The 16,636-nt window shown below is 53.9% G+C and overlaps 1 protein-coding gene across 1 annotated transcript in view; it reads right to left on the reverse strand.

Annotated features, from left to right (window-relative positions):
- Positions 1 to 16,636, reverse strand: part of DCDC2 (doublecortin domain containing 2) — a 34,501-nt gene that overhangs the window by 12,911 nt on the left and 4,954 nt on the right. The window contains exons 3-5 of the mRNA XM_029053077.2: positions 14,930 to 14,987; positions 1,471 to 1,547; positions 1,084 to 1,215 (exon numbers count right to left, since the gene is read on the reverse strand). Of these exons, the coding sequence (XP_028908910.1) occupies positions 1,084 to 1,215; positions 1,471 to 1,547; positions 14,930 to 14,987 (267 nt within the window). The remainder of the gene's footprint in view (positions 1 to 1,083; positions 1,216 to 1,470; positions 1,548 to 14,929; positions 14,988 to 16,636) is intronic.

The following is a 16,636-nucleotide window of genomic DNA, read 5'->3' on the forward strand; positions in this document are numbered from 1 at the left end:
CTGTGCCCAACCTGATTTGCTTGCGCCCACCCCAGCGTTTAGTACAGTGCGTGGCACCCAGTAGGCGCTTAACAAAGCATTTTAGCAAAGGCTTACTGTGTGCCAGGCAGCGTGCTGAGCACCGGGGTGGATAAAAGCAGGTCGGGTTGGACACGGTCCCCGTCCCACGTGGAGCTCACAGTCTCGATCCCCATTTTCCGGACAACGGAGGCCCAGAGAAGGGAAGCGACTAGCCCGAGGTCACACGGCAGACACGTGGCGGGGCCGGGGTTAGAACCCACGACCTTCTGACTCCCCGGGCCCGGGTTCTAGCCGATACACCACGCGGCTTCTCTGGGCCTCAGTTCCCTCATCTGTAAAATGGGGATCGAGACCGTGAGCCCCCCGCGGGGCAGGGACCGTGTGCTCGCATCCATTCCAGCATTTAGTACGGTGCCTGGCACACAAAAAGCGCTTAATAAATACCGCAGTTGTTATTGTTATTCCCCATCCCTTCACCATGCCGGCCACGAGGGCCGACAGGAAGGTCGAAGGGCAGTCAGTGGTATTCACTGAGCGCTTACGGTGTGCGGAGCACTGTACTAAGCGCTTGGGAGAGTAAGGGCAATGCGCAGAGCAGCCTCAGGCACCAGACAGTGTTCGGCGAGCCCGTCTGAAGCCACTCGTAAAGAACCTTTCCAGTTGAGGGGGAAGCGGTGAGCGGTCACCGGCGATCGCACCAAATCTAAATGTGAGCACCTGCGAGAGGTCGCGGGTTCTAATCCCAGCTGTGTGACTTTGGGCGAGTCACAACTTCTCTGTGCCCCAGTTCCCTCACCCGTCAGATGGGGATGAAGAGTGTGAGCCCCACGTGGGACAACCTGATCACGTTGTATCTCCCCCGGCGCTCGGGCACGTAGTAAGCGCCCAACAAATACCAGCGTCGTTATCATTATTAAATGCCAGAAGCAAGAGAACTGATATTAACAAATACCACGTTCGAACGGTTGGATCGCCCTCTTCCGAGCGCTTAGAACAAACGCTCTGCTCCCAGTAAGCGCTCGGGAAATACCGGCGATGATGAAGCGAGTGGCCTTTCCTCACCTGTGGGCTGCCCCACTGCGGAGGGCCACTTTCTCCGTCACCATTTCCAGCACCAAGTCCCACTGGTTCAGGGCTTTCCGGGGGATGAAAAGGCGCACCGCTGGATTGATGAGGTCTCCGTTGGCGATCAAGCTGCAGGAGGGCGAAAGAGGGAGAGGGAAAGAGAGAAAGAGAGAGGGAGAAGGGCGAGCGGAATAAGGATAATAATTCTGGTATCTAAGTGCTTACTACGTGTTGGGCACTGTAACGGCTCTACCACTTTCTCTTCTCGTCTCTTTGTCCGTTGCCTTTCTGTTTATTTGTCCGTCTGTTTGTCCTTCCAAGGGCAAGCGGAAAGGAAGCTGCCGGGCCGGTCTCACTTGCCGACCGGGTGGGCCGCCCACTTACAAGATGGTGCAGGGTTCCTGCAGGGGCTTGCGAAAGCGCGCGGACACGTTGATCCTGCTGTGGACGACCGGTTTCACCTGCACGAGAGGACAAGGGCCGGGTGAGTCGCGCCACGTGGACCCGGGGCCCCCTCCGGACTCTCCGACCGGCCCAGGCCCCGCCTCGTCTTAAAACATCCGGTAACTCCCTCGCTCTTCCCGGGCCGCGGATCCGCACGTCTCACGCTAACGGACGGAACGAGCCCGCTCCCCGTCCGGAAGGGAGCCAAATCGAGCACCGGTGATCCTTCCGGCAGCCCCGACTCTGATGCCGCCAGAGAAGCGGCACGGCCTAGTGGGTGGGGGCCGGCCCCGTCTGCTGGGTGACCTTTGCCAAGTCACTTCACTTCTCCGGGCCTCGGTTTCCTCATCTAGAAAACGGGGGAGGGAGACCGCGAGCCCCACGCGGGACGGGGATCTGGTCCGACCTGATCAACTTCCCTCGGGTAAATCGACGCCATTGAATAAATAAACGATGAATACCAATAAGTACCAGCGATTGGCCGACGGAAGAGAAACCGTCTGCCACGCGGGCAAACCGGCAAGTGTGGAAATCAGCCGGAAAGGCAGACCAGACCCTAGAAATACTTCTTCCCTCACTACGGCAACGGGGTTAAAACACCAGAACGGCTGGCTTGGGCAGCCGGTATGGGTTGAATTTACTCCCTACAAGCTGGTCCTTTGGATGTGCTAAATGTGAGACCCTGCAAGGGGTCGTGGGTTCTAATCCCAGCTCCGTAACTCGCCGGCTGTGTGACTTCGGGCGAGTCGCTTCGCTTCTCTGGGCCTCAGTTCCCTCGTCCGTCAAATGGGGATGAAGACTGTGAGCCCCGCGTGGGACGACAACCTGATGTACCTTGCATCTCCGCCAGCGCTTGGAACAGCGCCTGGCACACGGTAAGCGCTATCTCGTCCTTCGATGATGACGATGATGACGACGGTGTTTGTTGAGCACTTACTATGTGCCAGGCACCGTACTGAGCACCGGGGTAGACTGATGACCAAATCCCCCACCCCCACCCTTACCCACCTCTGCCCCCTGACCCAGCCGGGGTCGGCGGCCACCACCTTTGCTCTTCTGAGGTCCGTAGCCCAGCCGCCGTTGGCGAAAGATTAAGCCCCGGTTCTCCCGGGAGCCTCCCGAACCCGCTTCTTCGAAGCAGGAGACCCGTTTCCCAAGGGCTATTTTTAACCTCTGAAAGCCCGCCGGCCCCCGCGGCCCGAATTAATGGACTCTTGCCCGCGGCTCCGTGGTCTGGAGTAGGGTGACCCTTCACGGTTAAAACGTTACAGATTAACCGACCCCCGCTCCCCCGGGGAATCTCTGGCCGAGATGGAAGAGGGCGGAGTTCCGGAGCCCAGAGGGCCGGAAGGCCGCGGCGGTTGAGGCTGGGGTTGGGCCCGGCCTTCAGTCGAGAAGGTGGGGTCGGGAATCTGGGCCGGAGCCCACGCCTTGGCCCCCTCAGAGAGAGGGCTAGGCCCGGGGGCAATCCGAGGGGCGGGAAGGGGTTCGATTATTCCCCCTGCAGCTCCACTGCCCCAGGAAGCCGCTCTCCTTCTCACCGGGGACGCGGAGGGGGAGCGGGGCAAATCAGGGGATTAGTAAAGAGCCATAAAGACCCCTACGGGAGGTCCAGTGGATGGAGCACGGGCCTGGGAGTCCCAAGGACCTGGTTTCTAATCCCGGCTCCGCCACCCGTCTGCTGGGTGACCCTGGACAAGTCGCTGCTTCTCTCTGTGCCTCAGTGCCCTCATCTGTAAAATGGGGATTAGGACTCTGAGCCCCACGTGGGACAGGGACTCCGTCCGACACCATTTGCTCGTGTCCATCCCCCCCGCCTGGTGCGGTGCCGGGCACCTAGTAAGCACTTAAATACCACAGTTATTACTAGTATTATCATTATTTACATCCCACCTGAAAGCCGATTCCTCAGCGAACCAACCACCCCTACAAGGCGCCGTCTTAAAGACGGGGGTTGAGGGAGGAGAAGGAGAGGCAGACGGAGGCGGCGGCAGCCCGACCGGGAGAGCAACCCTGACCCGGAGGCCAAAGGAGGGAAGAGGCCCTCCGAGGATGAAGCCCAAGCCCCGGGGATTCTAACTTTTGGAAGCTGGAGAGGCTCAAGCTGAGCGATGACCCCCTCTTCTCCAAGCGGCACGGCCCAGTGGAGGGAGCACAGGCCCGGGAGTCGGAGGACCTGAGTTCTATTTCCGGCTCCGCCACCGGTCTGCCGTGTAACCTTGGTCGGGTCGCTTCACTTCTCCGTGCATCAGTTCCCTCCTCTGCAAAACGGGGGCTCAGACTGCGAGCCCCATGTGGGACGGGGACTGTGTCCAACCTGATTAGCTTCTATCTACCCCAGTGCTTAGTACGGGGCTAAGTGAAGCAGCGGGGCTCAGTGGAAAGAGCCCGGGCTTGGGAGTCAGAGGTCGTGGGTTCTAATCCCGACTCCGCCACTTGTCTGCTGTGTGACCTCGGGCGAGTCGCTTCACTTCTCTGTGCCTCAGTTCCCTCATCTGTAAAAATGGGGAGTAAATAGTGTGAGCCCCACATGGGACAATCTGATTACCTATCCCAGTGCTTAGAACAGTGCTCTGCACATAGCAAGCGTTTAACAGATATCATCATCATCATCATTGTTATTATTACGGTGCCTGGAACAGAGTAAGCACTTAATGAATACCATTATTGTTATTATTATCACTAGGCCATGCTGCTTCCCTAATAGGTGCCTAAGAAAGCCAAACATCACAGAACTGGAGCCGGGGAGTCTGGGGAGCAGAGGTAATAAATTAATTCAGGGCTTACTGATACGCTTATGGACCCCATGGTGACTTTAGAGGAGTGACCTGACTCCCAAAGTCCTGGGAAACTTTTCTTTTTCACCGCTGTCGATAACAGCCGTCACACCCGACGACCCACCGAATGGACCCCGCAGGATACTCACATTTTCCTCCGATGACTGTCAGCAAAAACAAAACAACGGGTTTAGTGGCTAAGTCAACCGGCTTTACGGCAAGATTGTCCAGAGGTTCGAACGCGGGGCCGCCTGGGAGAGACGGCGCCATTTTAGGTTTCATCTACCAAATAGGATTTCGCTTTTGGTTGAGTGGCTTTACTTCTGGAACATTCCGGAAGAGATCGGAACTCGTCAGGATCTGACACTGGGGTGGAATCCTTCAGGCTTCACGGTTGTGACCAATTTAACCCCACCGACTTGAGTTGATGGTGATAATAATAACGCTGGCATTTGTTAAACGCTAACTGCGATGCATATCTTCAAAATTCGACACGTATTTAACTCGCCTTTCACAGTGGCGGTTGAGCAGGCTCAATCAGTAGTATTAGTAACGAGGTATTAGTCGACGGGTCATATTTTTTGAGCGCTTACTGAGCGCAGAGCACTGTCCTAAGCCCCCGGGGGAGCACGATATAACGACTTCGGGGGACACGTTCGACTTCAGTCAACACAGTCAACATCCCCTCTGCCGGGACTTCACGCTAGCCGATCGATCGATCGATAGTACCGACAGAGAGGCTTCTGCTTGCAGAGCACTGTATTAAGCGCTCGGGAGAGGACGGTAGAATTAGTAGACAGGATCCCTTGTAGCCTCCAAGCTCCTCGTGGACAGGGATTACATCTACCAACCCTTTTATAAGGATCTCTCCCAAGCTCCGCACACAGTACGGGCTCCCAAAATACCACTGATTGATTGATAAGAAGGATGGAATTTTTTTTATGCACCAAGCACCACGCGAAGCATCGAGGCAGACCAGGGATAATCGCAGGAGACGCAGCCCCTGTTCCGTACGGCGATCACAGCCCAGGGGGGAGGAAGAGCGGAGCTCCTAACCCGATCTTACGGATGAGCCTCTGAAAATGGAAAACCACCACGCCACTCGTCCTTTTGGGTGGAAAAGGACAGCCCAAGACGCCCAGCTAAAATTCTTCGGGCGAACTCATTAACCGAGTCCCTGGGATGATGATTATTATTATTTTTTAAATCCCATCACACACGGGCGATACCTTAGACATCGGTGACCCCAATTAGCTACGAGCCAACTAGTAGGCAGTTTTGTTTGCACGGGCCGTCTGGTCGACCCAGGCAGATTCCCTGGTGGTCCTGCTTTCATTAGGAGCGCTCCGAAGGGTTACCGTGTTTAGATAGCTTGTTGTGCTAATTACGTTGCCCGGATACTTCGGACCAAACAATACCTTGCAGAATCTGACTTCTACAGGAGGCTCTGAGACCTGCCATAGCTATCAGAAGATTAATTTCCAGGTCCACACATGGGGAGGGGAAGTAGAATAATAAATCAGAGTAAGTTTCCATGTCCAATACGGGCTGGATTGGTTGGGCAATCTTTGTTTTGAAACGTTTATCAAGCTTCATAGAAGGGGGAATTTGGACACCGGAGGGGGTAGGTTCAACACAAAAGGAAAATATGTTTTCCACCCAGCGGGAGGTAAGGATACAAAATCCACCCACCGCGGGAAGTTGGGCAGGCAGAAAAAGATGTGTAGGCTCCGGGAGGGTCTGGATACGCTGATGTCTGAGAGTCCTGTAATGGGTTTCCATTATTATTATTGCCATCAGTAGTATTATTAGTGCTTAACAATCCCTAACTTTACTTAACATTATTCACATCATGTTTAAGAATAAATAGATTTAGAGATAATAAAGATAAAAGAAGTGTAGGAGACCTCAGAAAAGCTGAACAGGGCCCCTGTTTAACTCCACATGGCACCGTTCATTATCCGGGGATCTCGATCTTACGATGGAGGGGATTCATAATAGAGAAAAGGAAATGTTTTAGCGGATGTTCGTTCCGTAGTATTTAACGAGCACTTACTTCGTGCACTGTACTAAGCGCAATTCGGCAACAGAGAGAGACCGTCCCTGCCCATTGATGGGCTCACGGTCTAACCGGGGGAGACAGGCGGACAAAAACAACAGCAATAAATAGAATCAAGGGGATGTACACCTCACTAACAAAATAAATAGGGTAATATCATGGCATTGGCAGAATCGTGTGCGTGTGTGTGCCCAAGTGTGTGGGCATGTGCAAGAGCTAAGTGCACTTAGCTCTGGCCAATCCCTTCCCAGCCCACTGGGGAGGGCGGAGAAGAAGAAGAAGACGAGAGGACACAGCCCCTGGGAGAGTATTCGGGGAGCGCCACGAGGAGAATGGGAGTTTTGGAATGGAGGACGGTGGAGAAAAAACCCAACGGGGTGGAAGTGTCCAATGCAGAGAGAGCAGAGGGCTTCTGTCTTAATAATAATACAATAATCGTGGTATTTAAGTGCTTACTAAGTGCCGGGCTCTGTACTCAGCGCTGGGGGAGATAAAAGCTAATCAGGTTGGACACAGACCCTGTCCCACCTAGGCCTCGCAGTCTTAGCCCCCATTTTGCAGAGGAGGGAACTGCCGCACAGAGAAGTGACGTGACTTGACCAAGATCACACAGCAGAACCTGGATCAGAACCAGGTCCTTCTGACTCCCCGGCCAGCGCGCTCTCCACTAAGCCACGGCGCTCCTCTTGCTCAGACACAAGGGCCACCGGGGCTCCCGGCTCTGAGGAGGCCCGGCGGGAGGAGACGGGCCAACGGTCCCCGTGAGCGGCCCCCCGACGAACCGCTGCGTGACCCCGTCGGGGGCCGGGGAGGACTGGAGTTCCGCCGTCGGCCTTGAGAGAAGCCCGAATGACAGCGTGTGGAGTTGGAGGGTCCTCCTTTTTCCCCAGATTAACACCCGTGGCATTTCATACGCGCCTTCTACGTGCCAAGCGTTAGATGAAGCAGACAGAAGGTTCTTCGATCGGACACGTGGTCCCCTCGGCCCACACGGGGATCACAGTCTATCTCATCCCCATTTTACGGCTGAGGAGACCGAGGCCCAGAGAGGCCAGCTGAGAGATCTCTAAACAGAGGGTATTTGCCCAGCGAGCTGGAGGAGGGCTGAGAAACTGACTCCGAGGAGGGTCCGAAATCCACCGAGTCAGCTCAGGGCCAAGGTCTGGGAGCTGTATCGGACTCTCCCGAGCGCTGAGTACAGTGCTCTGCCCACAGTAAGCGCTCAATAAATACCATCGACTGAGGGCAAACGCCGCTGCCAGCGTCAGCCATTTTCCATCAGAATTTCCCACCTCGGTAAGTTCCTCCGAGGACTCGCGGTGCATCACATTTGGAATCGAACAAAATTGGGAAAAGTACGGGTCAAGGAGACGGGATGCGGGCGGATTTCTCTATACCCAATACCAGTTCTCTAGACCAGAACTGGGAGACCAACCTAGTTCTGAGTAATTGAAATTATTGCCATTACTTTGAGCTGTTTTCCACTGGTTTCCAGAGCAATGATAATCGAGAATCCATGTTTTCTTTTCATTGCTCAAATTGAGGATAAGTGGGCAGCTCAGTTACGTTAGGTCGAATCACTTGGCCCTACTGAGCGTATGAAATGCTGGTTTGGTCCTCGAGGCTTTTAGATCCCCAACAAAATGAACTACTGCCGAGAAAAGAAGAAATAGATCAATCCATTGATGGTATTCATTGAGCGCCAGCCGGGAACAGAGAGCTTGTGATTATACAGTTAGAGTAGAAGGTACTGCCCCTGCCCTTAAAGAGCTGATAATCTAACCGAGGAGATCAATCAGTGGTATTTACTGAACGCCTACTGCGCCTGAGCACCGTACTCACCACTTCTGAGAGGAAACCACAGCAGAGGGGGTAGGTTATAACAAGAAGAAAAATAATAGTATTTGTTAAGCACTTACTAGGTGTCGAGCACCGTTCTAAGCGCCGGGGGAGATACAGGGCAATCAGGTTGTCCCACGTGGGGCTCACAGTCTTTATCCCCATTCTACAGACGAGGGAACTGAGGCACAGAGACCTAAAGTCACCCAGCTGATAAGTAGCGGAGCGGGGATTAGAACCCACGACCTCTGCCTCCCAAGCCCGTGCTCTTTCCACCGAGCCACGCCGCTTAGGTTCGACCTCCGCCCGCCAGGAGCTTACAGTCTAGGAGGGAGAGACGTTAAAATGAATTCCGGATAGAGGTGAACGGCAGAGCTAAGGATGGGTGACGATTCAAACCGGCACAGACATTTCCTAGAGAGAACCGACCGCGGTTAAATATTAGCCGCCTCAGGAATTCCGACCCAAAGGGCCCACTCCCCACCATTTTCGCTCTTTTCCGTAAGCGGCCCGACGGGGTGAGGTGAACGGGATTTGAGCGAGCCAAACATTCCGCCGAGGTGACCGACTGTCAACATCCGCGCTTGCTCAAGAGCCTGACGGGGTGGGGGCCGACCGGAGACCGAGGTCCTGGCGCCTCGGAGACCAGAAGCAACGATAAAGTCGCTGCTGCCGCGGTGGGCGGCGCCTCCGACCGTGTTTTGGCTGGACGGCGATGAGAAGACACTTGACCCGACACACACAAGTAGGAATTAAGCCCGCAGCAGGCCAAGGCAGCGTGGCCGAATGGGTAGCGGGCCCGGAGGTCAGGGGACCTGGGTTCTAATCCCGGCCCCGCCACTCGGCTGCCGTGTGGCCCTTCATTCATTCAGTCGTATTCATTGAGCGCAGAGCACCGCACTGAGCACTTGAGAGAATACCACATAACAGTAAAGAGACATCCCCCGCCCGCGATGAAGTCTAATGTGGGAGACGGACATTAATATAAATAAGTAAATTACGGATATGTGCAAGTCGCTGACTTCTCTGGGCCTCAGTCATCTCATCTGGAAAATGGGGATTAAGACCGTGAGCCCCAGATGGGACGTGGACTGTGTCCAATCTGATTAGCTCAGGGCTTAGTACAGCGCCTGGCACATAGTAAGAGTTTACCAAACACCATTAAAAAAAAGGGCGACGGGGCTCATAACCGATGACGGTATCGCCATCGAATAAATAATAGCAATAGTGTTTGTGAAGTGTTTACTATGTGCCAAGCCCCGAGGTAGATACGGATTGGGCAATTTCAGCCCCTCTCGGGGTTCACAGTCTACGTGGGAAGGCGACGGGATGTTAAACCTACAAGTCAGAGATGAGGAAACGGAGTAACAGAGTAGGCAAATGACTCGCCCAAGGTCGCACAGCAGACAGTAAGCAGAGTCAAGATTGGAACTCCGGACTCTTGGCTCCAGTCTTCTGCCCCTTCCACTAGGCCACGTTGCTTCGAGGGGCAGAGCTGCCCAGCGTCTAAGCACTGGACTCATAAAAGAACAAGTGGTCGGTCACAGTCCCTGTCCGACACTCACAGTCTAAAGGGGAAGGAAAACAGGGTTTGAGGTTTGGAACCCCCATTTTACAGAGGAGAGAACAGAGGCCCAGAGAAATGACTTTTGTTCAAAAATAGCATTCGCTAAGCGCTTGCTGTGTGACACACGCTGTTCTAAGTGCTGGAGTAGGTACAAGGTAATCACGTCGGACAGAGTCCCCGTCCCACGTGAGGCTCACGGTCCAAACGGGAGTGGGATCCCCATTCTGCAGTGGAAAAAACTGAGCCACAGAGAAAAAACTGAGGGACAGACTTGCCCAAGGTCACACAGCGGGCAAGTGGCAGAGCCCCCGGGAGTAGAATCCACGTCCCCCGACTCCCTGCCGAGACGATGGGAGGCGGGGGGATGTCGTCGACTTGAGCCCGCCGATCCGAGACCCCCGGGAGCCTACCGGCCTGCCCGCCTCACCTCGCCGGCGTCAGACCGACGGCACGGAGCCCCCGGCTGAAGGTGGCAGAGTGGCATCCGTGACCCGTCGAAGAGCAGCTCCATCGACTGGAGGGAGCCACCCTCCGAAGTCAGGCTCCGTGAGCCACCCCTCGAGGGGCAGAGGCCCTGTCTAACTCCCAACCGTGTACTCCCTCCCGGCGCTCAGTACGGTGTTCTGCACGGTAAGCACTTAATAAATAAAGAAATAAATAATTACTGCCACTTCTTGACATTTCCCCCCTTTTCCTGCTTAGCCGTAACCAAATCGGTTACATTTTAGTGTAAATTCCAGCCAGATGAAGTCTGGTATGGCCCAAGGTCATGGCCGCCTCCCCCCCCTTCCCCACCGGCCTTGGAAAAAATGCTTTCTAGTTTACTGCTAAAGGTGGAGGAATATCAACGAAGTTAATCATTGGAGGGGGGGGTTTCAAGTTCTTTTTTCCCATCATTTTTTAAGCGGCGGTGTCCATCAAGGCTCTGTACACACAAAGAGCCCAAACTACGGGAAACCTTGGCCGTGTGAAACTGTTGAACTGCGAATTGTCCCCCTGAACCCAGAATTCCTGAGCGAGAAGATCAGTGTGCAAAACCTCCCGGGTCCCCCACACGTCCCCGACCCAGGTTAATGATTATCCCGAGCTCAGCTCCGAGCCCAGTTCCCAAAAGAAAGCCCTCCCGTTTCCAGCCCCCACGGTGGGAGCTCCATTTTAGGCGAACTGTCGAGCCCTCGCTGAACTCGGGAGGAATTTTAATCCGGAGCTTTGAAGACCGCTGGACATCCGCCCAGCCAACGAGCCCAGGATGGGAGCCCAGCTCCGGCGGGGGGATAGAGCCACATTCTGGGAGTCCGGGGGGTGACCGAGCTCCCCCTTTCTCCACGCTCCTTCTTCCTCTCTGGTGGCTTCCAAGAATCCTTAGGGGGAGCAAGGAGGGTTGCCACTGGAGGGTTCTCAGAATCCTTGTGGGAACCAGGGAGGGTCTTTGGTGAATTTCCAGAATCCTCCGGGGTGGTGGGGAGAGGGAGGGAGGGCCAGAGAGGCCCTCCTCTTCAACGGGCTCCCAGAATTCTCACGGCGGGCAGGGAGGGGGCAGCAGAAAATAAAATCGGGACGTTCCAAATGATCCTTAGAATAATCACGGTATTTGTTGAGCACTTACTAGGGGTCAAGCACCGTTCTAAGCCCTGGGGTCGATACAGGGCGATCGGGTCGTCCCCCGTGGGGCTCACAGTCTTCATCCCCATTTTACAGATGAGGGAACCGAGCCACAGAAAAGTTCAGCGGCTTGCCCGAGGTCACGCGGCAGTCAACTGGCAGACGTTCATTCATTCATTCAATCGTATCTATTGAGCGCTTACTGTACTAAGCGCTTGGAAAGTCCAATTCGGCAACAGGGACAATCCCTACCCAACAACGGGTGAATCTACCCAGGGCTCCGGACTGTAAACTCTAGACCGTGATCTCACCGTGGGCAGGGAATGTGTCTATTATTGAATTGTACTCTCCCAAGCGCCTGGTACAGCGCTCTGCACACAGTAAATGCTCAATAAATGCAATCGACTGACTGACCGAGCAAACCTGAATCTTCGCCCAGTCGTTCCCAGGAACCGCAGTGGTTTCGTCACCACCTGGCTCTGGTCTTGCCACGGAAATTCGGAGGTCCCGGTGACCGCCTGATTTATAGACATCGTCGTCCACCTCATCCCCACCGGGCCCCGGCCCCTTTCTCACGGTAGTTATTAAGTGTCTACTCACTCTAGTAAGCGCTGGGATAGATATAAGCTAATCAGGCTGGACACCTTCCACGTGGGGCTTACAGACGTGGAAACCGAGGCCCAGAGAAGTGAAGTGACTTTCCCAAGGCCCACGGCCGACGAGAAGCAGAGCCGGGGATTGGAATCTAGGTCTCTCCGACTCCCGAGCCCATGATCTTCGGAAAACGCCCCTCTTCATAAGTGCTCGGTTACGAGCCTTGCAACCTTTGCAGCCTTAGCAACAAACGGGCCTCTTTGCTCAACAGAAAACAAGGCGGGTTTACCGTCATTATTTTCTTGCATCTGCCCCCAGCGCTTAGCACGATGCTTGACACCCCTCCCTGGTATGCGCCGAATCCCATCATGCCGACGCTACGCCTACTAAGTCGGAAAGTTCACATTTCAGCTGCCTTGCGGCAGGCTTTGCTCTATGAGGGGACGTACCCGCTAATTCCGTTATATTGTCCTCTCCCAAGCGGTTAATACGGCGCCCTGCGCATAGTAAGCGCTCGATAAATACCACTGATTGATAGATCGATTGCAGAGAGCCAAAGCCTTGCTCAACCAGACTTGAAAAGCGAGTCTTATCTCTTCCAGAATATTTAGATATTGCTCAACCAAGTGAAAGAGCCACCCCTCTCTCTGTCTCTCTAGATACACATCATTTAACGCCCAGAAATCGCAAGTTGCTTCCACTAATTAATTCTGAAATCAATTCAAAAGGACCAGAACAAAGATAGGAAACGTTTATCAGACCATCACACCCCTGAGAGTAGAGCACACTGAGTGGTCCCTTGTCTCTTCTTGCAAAAAATACAAAGAGGTAGAGGAGGAAGATAGTCTGCTATTTATGTGGGCTTTTCTGAAATGCCAAACTGAGCCCCTTCAAACCTATTTCGGGCTGGCAACCTCTACCTGGGACACGAGGCACTAGGGACATCATTTTGGGTGAGGCTCAAAAAATATCCCCAAGCCTGTATCCTAAAGGATGGGATCCTTGAGTTTTAGGCTACTGAGGAATGGAAATAAAGCTTTACACTTCTGCCAACTGCTCCCGGAATCCCTTGGGGATTTGGGGCTCTCTTTCAAAATTCCCCCTGGGCTTGTACCATGGAGCGCGTGTGGGCGTGAACGGCATCTTTTCAAAAATAACTACTGCTTAGTGACACTTAAAATGAAGGGCTCCAGAACATTTCTGGAAAGCAAGAATGACCCCTGGATCCCAGTGCGCTCAAGGAAAAGGCGCCCAGACTCCTCCCCATCGCAGTCTGCCGTCTTGGAACTGGAATCGGAAAAGGCGGGAGGCCGTCTGAGGGGGACCCCCCCCCCCCCAGTCACATCGACCCTTGTAGGTCTGGGGTGCCCAGGTTTTTTTTTCAATAATAGGCCACGTGACCAGAAATCTATATGCATGTGGGCCACGTCATACAGATTCTTGAGTTAAACTTAGAGTCAATAAGGTGAATGACCCATTGATTAAAATAACTGATGAGAATGAATTCTGCGGGGATAGCGGTGGTGAAGTGTAGCCTGTGGGCCACCCGAAAACAAGGATTTTTCTGCAGTGATAAAGACGTTTAAAAAACAACTTAGGTGCAGAGGTGGACCGCTCCAAGCCGAGCGCTCGTCACCGATCAAATCAGTGAAGATTATTGGCAGCGAACAGACGGTACTCTGGTCGAGAACTGAGGGGAGGTGTGTCCTGAAAGGGCCCTCGCGATCCTGTCGGAGTTCTGTTCGTCTGGCGGCTTGTGCGTCCTAGACCATGAGGATTTTTTTTAAGAAACAAGATTGCTATAACTCTCCCCAGTCAAATATTTGGCCTTCCATGTCAGACGTCCTCACCGCAGGGCCTCGTCAACATAAGCTCCGTGTCACCGCAGGCTACAGTCAACCGACTCCGTGTCATTGATTTGTTAGTGAAGAGTAATGTCAACACGAGCTCCGTCTGACTGATCTATTACTGTAGGGTTTTGTCAACGCGAGCTCTGTGTTACTGTAGGATACAGTCGACCGAGTCTGCGTCATTGGTTTGTTAGCGAAGGGCATCGTCAACCAACCCTGTCATCGATCTGTTAGGGTTTTGGCAACATCAGCTCCGTGTCACTGTAGGAGAGAGTCAACAATAATAATAATAATAATAATAATTGTGACATTTGTTAAGCACTTATTATGTGCTGGGAACTGCCACTTGGCAGCTCTGTGACTGTGGGCAAGTCACTTAACTTCTCTGTGCCCCAGTTACCTCATCTGTAAAATGGGGATTAAAACTGTGAGCCTCCCGTGGGACAACCTGATGACCCTGTATCTACCCCAGCGCTTAGAACGGTGCTCTGCACATAGTAAGCGCTTAACAAATACCAACATCATTATTACTAAGCTCTAGGGCGGATACAAGCGAATCAGGTTGGACAGAGGCCCTGTCCCACATGGGGCTCCCAGTCTCAATCCCCAATTTACAGAGCAGGTGACTGAGGCACAGAGAAGTCAAGTGAGTTACCCGGGGTCACACAACAGACGAGTGGCGGAGCCCGGATTAGAACCCACGACCTCCTCTCAGTGAAGAGTACTGCCGACGGACGCTCCACGTCGTCGATTCTATTTTTGTAGGGTTTCGTCCACACGAGCCCCGGGTCACCTTAGAAAGCAGTCGACCAACTCTGTCACCGATCCGCTAGTGAAGGGTACTGTCGACATGAGCTCCGGGTCATCGATCCGGTATCGTAGGGTTTTATCGACGTAAGCTCCCGCCGCCGATCTACCGTTGGTCAGCGTGAGCTCCGGGTCACCGAGGACACCGTCAACGTAAGCTTGTCGTTTTCGAGAAGAGCGAAACCGAGGGAACGGCAGCTGGATGGCGGAGGAAGGCCCGAAGCACCCCCTGGGTGTTACTTTTAGGGGGAGAGGTGATAAGGGGCCCGGCTTGGCCTGGACATTTCGGATGGCGTTCCCTTACCTCAGCGTTGGCGGCCTCTCCGTGAAGCTTCTTCTTGGTTTCCCCGATGTCCAGGTAGCTGAAAGGAAAAGAGGGGCGAAGACTGCCGTGAGCGCGGTCAAGCCGGGCGGCGGAAGTCCCACGTGGGGCATTCGAACCAAGGGACCTGTGTCCTAATCCCTGCTCCGCCACTGGTCTGCTGTGCGACCTTGAGCGGGTCACTTCTCTGTGCTTCGGTGACCTCATCCGTGAAATGGGGATGAAGACGGTGAGCCCCAGGTGGGAGGGATATGGACCGTGCCCAACCTGATTAGCTTGCAATTACCCCAGGGCTCAGTACAGTGTCTGGTACGTAGTAAATGCTTAACAAATACCATTTTGGGGGGGGGGGAAAAAAAAGGGGAAAACACAAATGGAGAGCTAGAAGGGGGAATATTAAAATACACTTTGTTTCCACCAAAAGCTTGATTCATTCATTCAATAGTATTTAGTATTTATTGAGCGCTTACTATGCGCAGAGCACTGTGCTAGGCGCTTGGAATGGACAAATCGGTAACAGAGAGAGACGGGCCCTGCCCTTTGACGGGCTTACGGTCTGATCGGGGGAGACGGGCAGAGGAGAACAATGGCAATAAATAGAATCAAGATAAATAGAATCAAGATGACCCATTGGCCTGGTGGAGAGAGCACGGGGCTGGGATTCAGGAGGACCTGGGTTCTAATCCCGACTCCTCCACTTGTCTGCTGTATGACCCCGGGCAAGTCACTTCACTCCTCTGCGCTTCAGTTACCTCATCTGTAAAGTGGGGATTTAAAAAAGCGTGAGTCCCACGGGGGACAACCCGATCACCCTATATCTTCCCCAGCGCTTAGAACAGTGCTTGGTACATAGTAAGCGCTTAACAAATACCATCATTATTATTATTAGATGAGGTAACTGAGGCACCGAGAAGTGAGGTTCCTTGCCCAAGGTCACACAGCAGGCAGTTGGCGGAGCCGGGATTAGAATCCAGGTCCGGGGTCTCCCAGGCCCGTACTCTTCCTACTAGGACACGCTGCTGCTTCTCATTTTCCCCCCAACGCTCGATGGAAGGGATGGGGGGATAGGGGAGCCAAGAGATTGATCCACCATCATCTAGGGCCAAGGGCACGCTCAGTAGAAGAACTGTGAAGCGGTCTTCCCTCTGGATTTTTGATCTCCAAGTCCTTCGGATGAAGCACGTGAAACCCGAACAAGTCCATCCGTAGCAGCTTGGCCAACGAAGCCAGGCGAAGCCTAAATGGACCAGGAAATGCCATAGTGTTGAATGTTACCAGTGAGGCAAATACTCCTTTAGCGGAGAAGCTTAGAGTCTAGCAGGAAAGCAACGCGGCCCGGTGGAGAGAGACCAGGCCTGGGAGTCGGAGGGCCTGGGTTCTAATCCCGCCTCTGCCCCTTGCCTGCTGTGTCAATTTAGGCAAGTCGCCGCTTCCCTGGCCCTCGGTTACCTCAACTGTAAAATGGACAGGGTAAAATGGACAGTCAGTACCCGTCCTCCCTCCTACTTAAAATGACGGTATTTGTTAAGCGCCCACCACGTGCCGAGCCCTGTTCTAGGCGCTGGGGTAGATACGAGGTCATCGGGTTGTCCCACGTGGGCTCACGGTCTTAATCCCCATTTTTACAGATGAGGGAATTGAGGGACAGGGAAGCAAAAGTGACTTGCCCAAGGTCTCCTAGCGGACAAG

This window comes from Ornithorhynchus anatinus, chromosome X2, assembly GCF_004115215.2.
Source record: "Ornithorhynchus anatinus isolate Pmale09 chromosome X2, mOrnAna1.pri.v4, whole genome shotgun sequence".
Lineage (NCBI taxonomy): Eukaryota > Metazoa > Chordata > Mammalia > Monotremata > Ornithorhynchidae > Ornithorhynchus > Ornithorhynchus anatinus.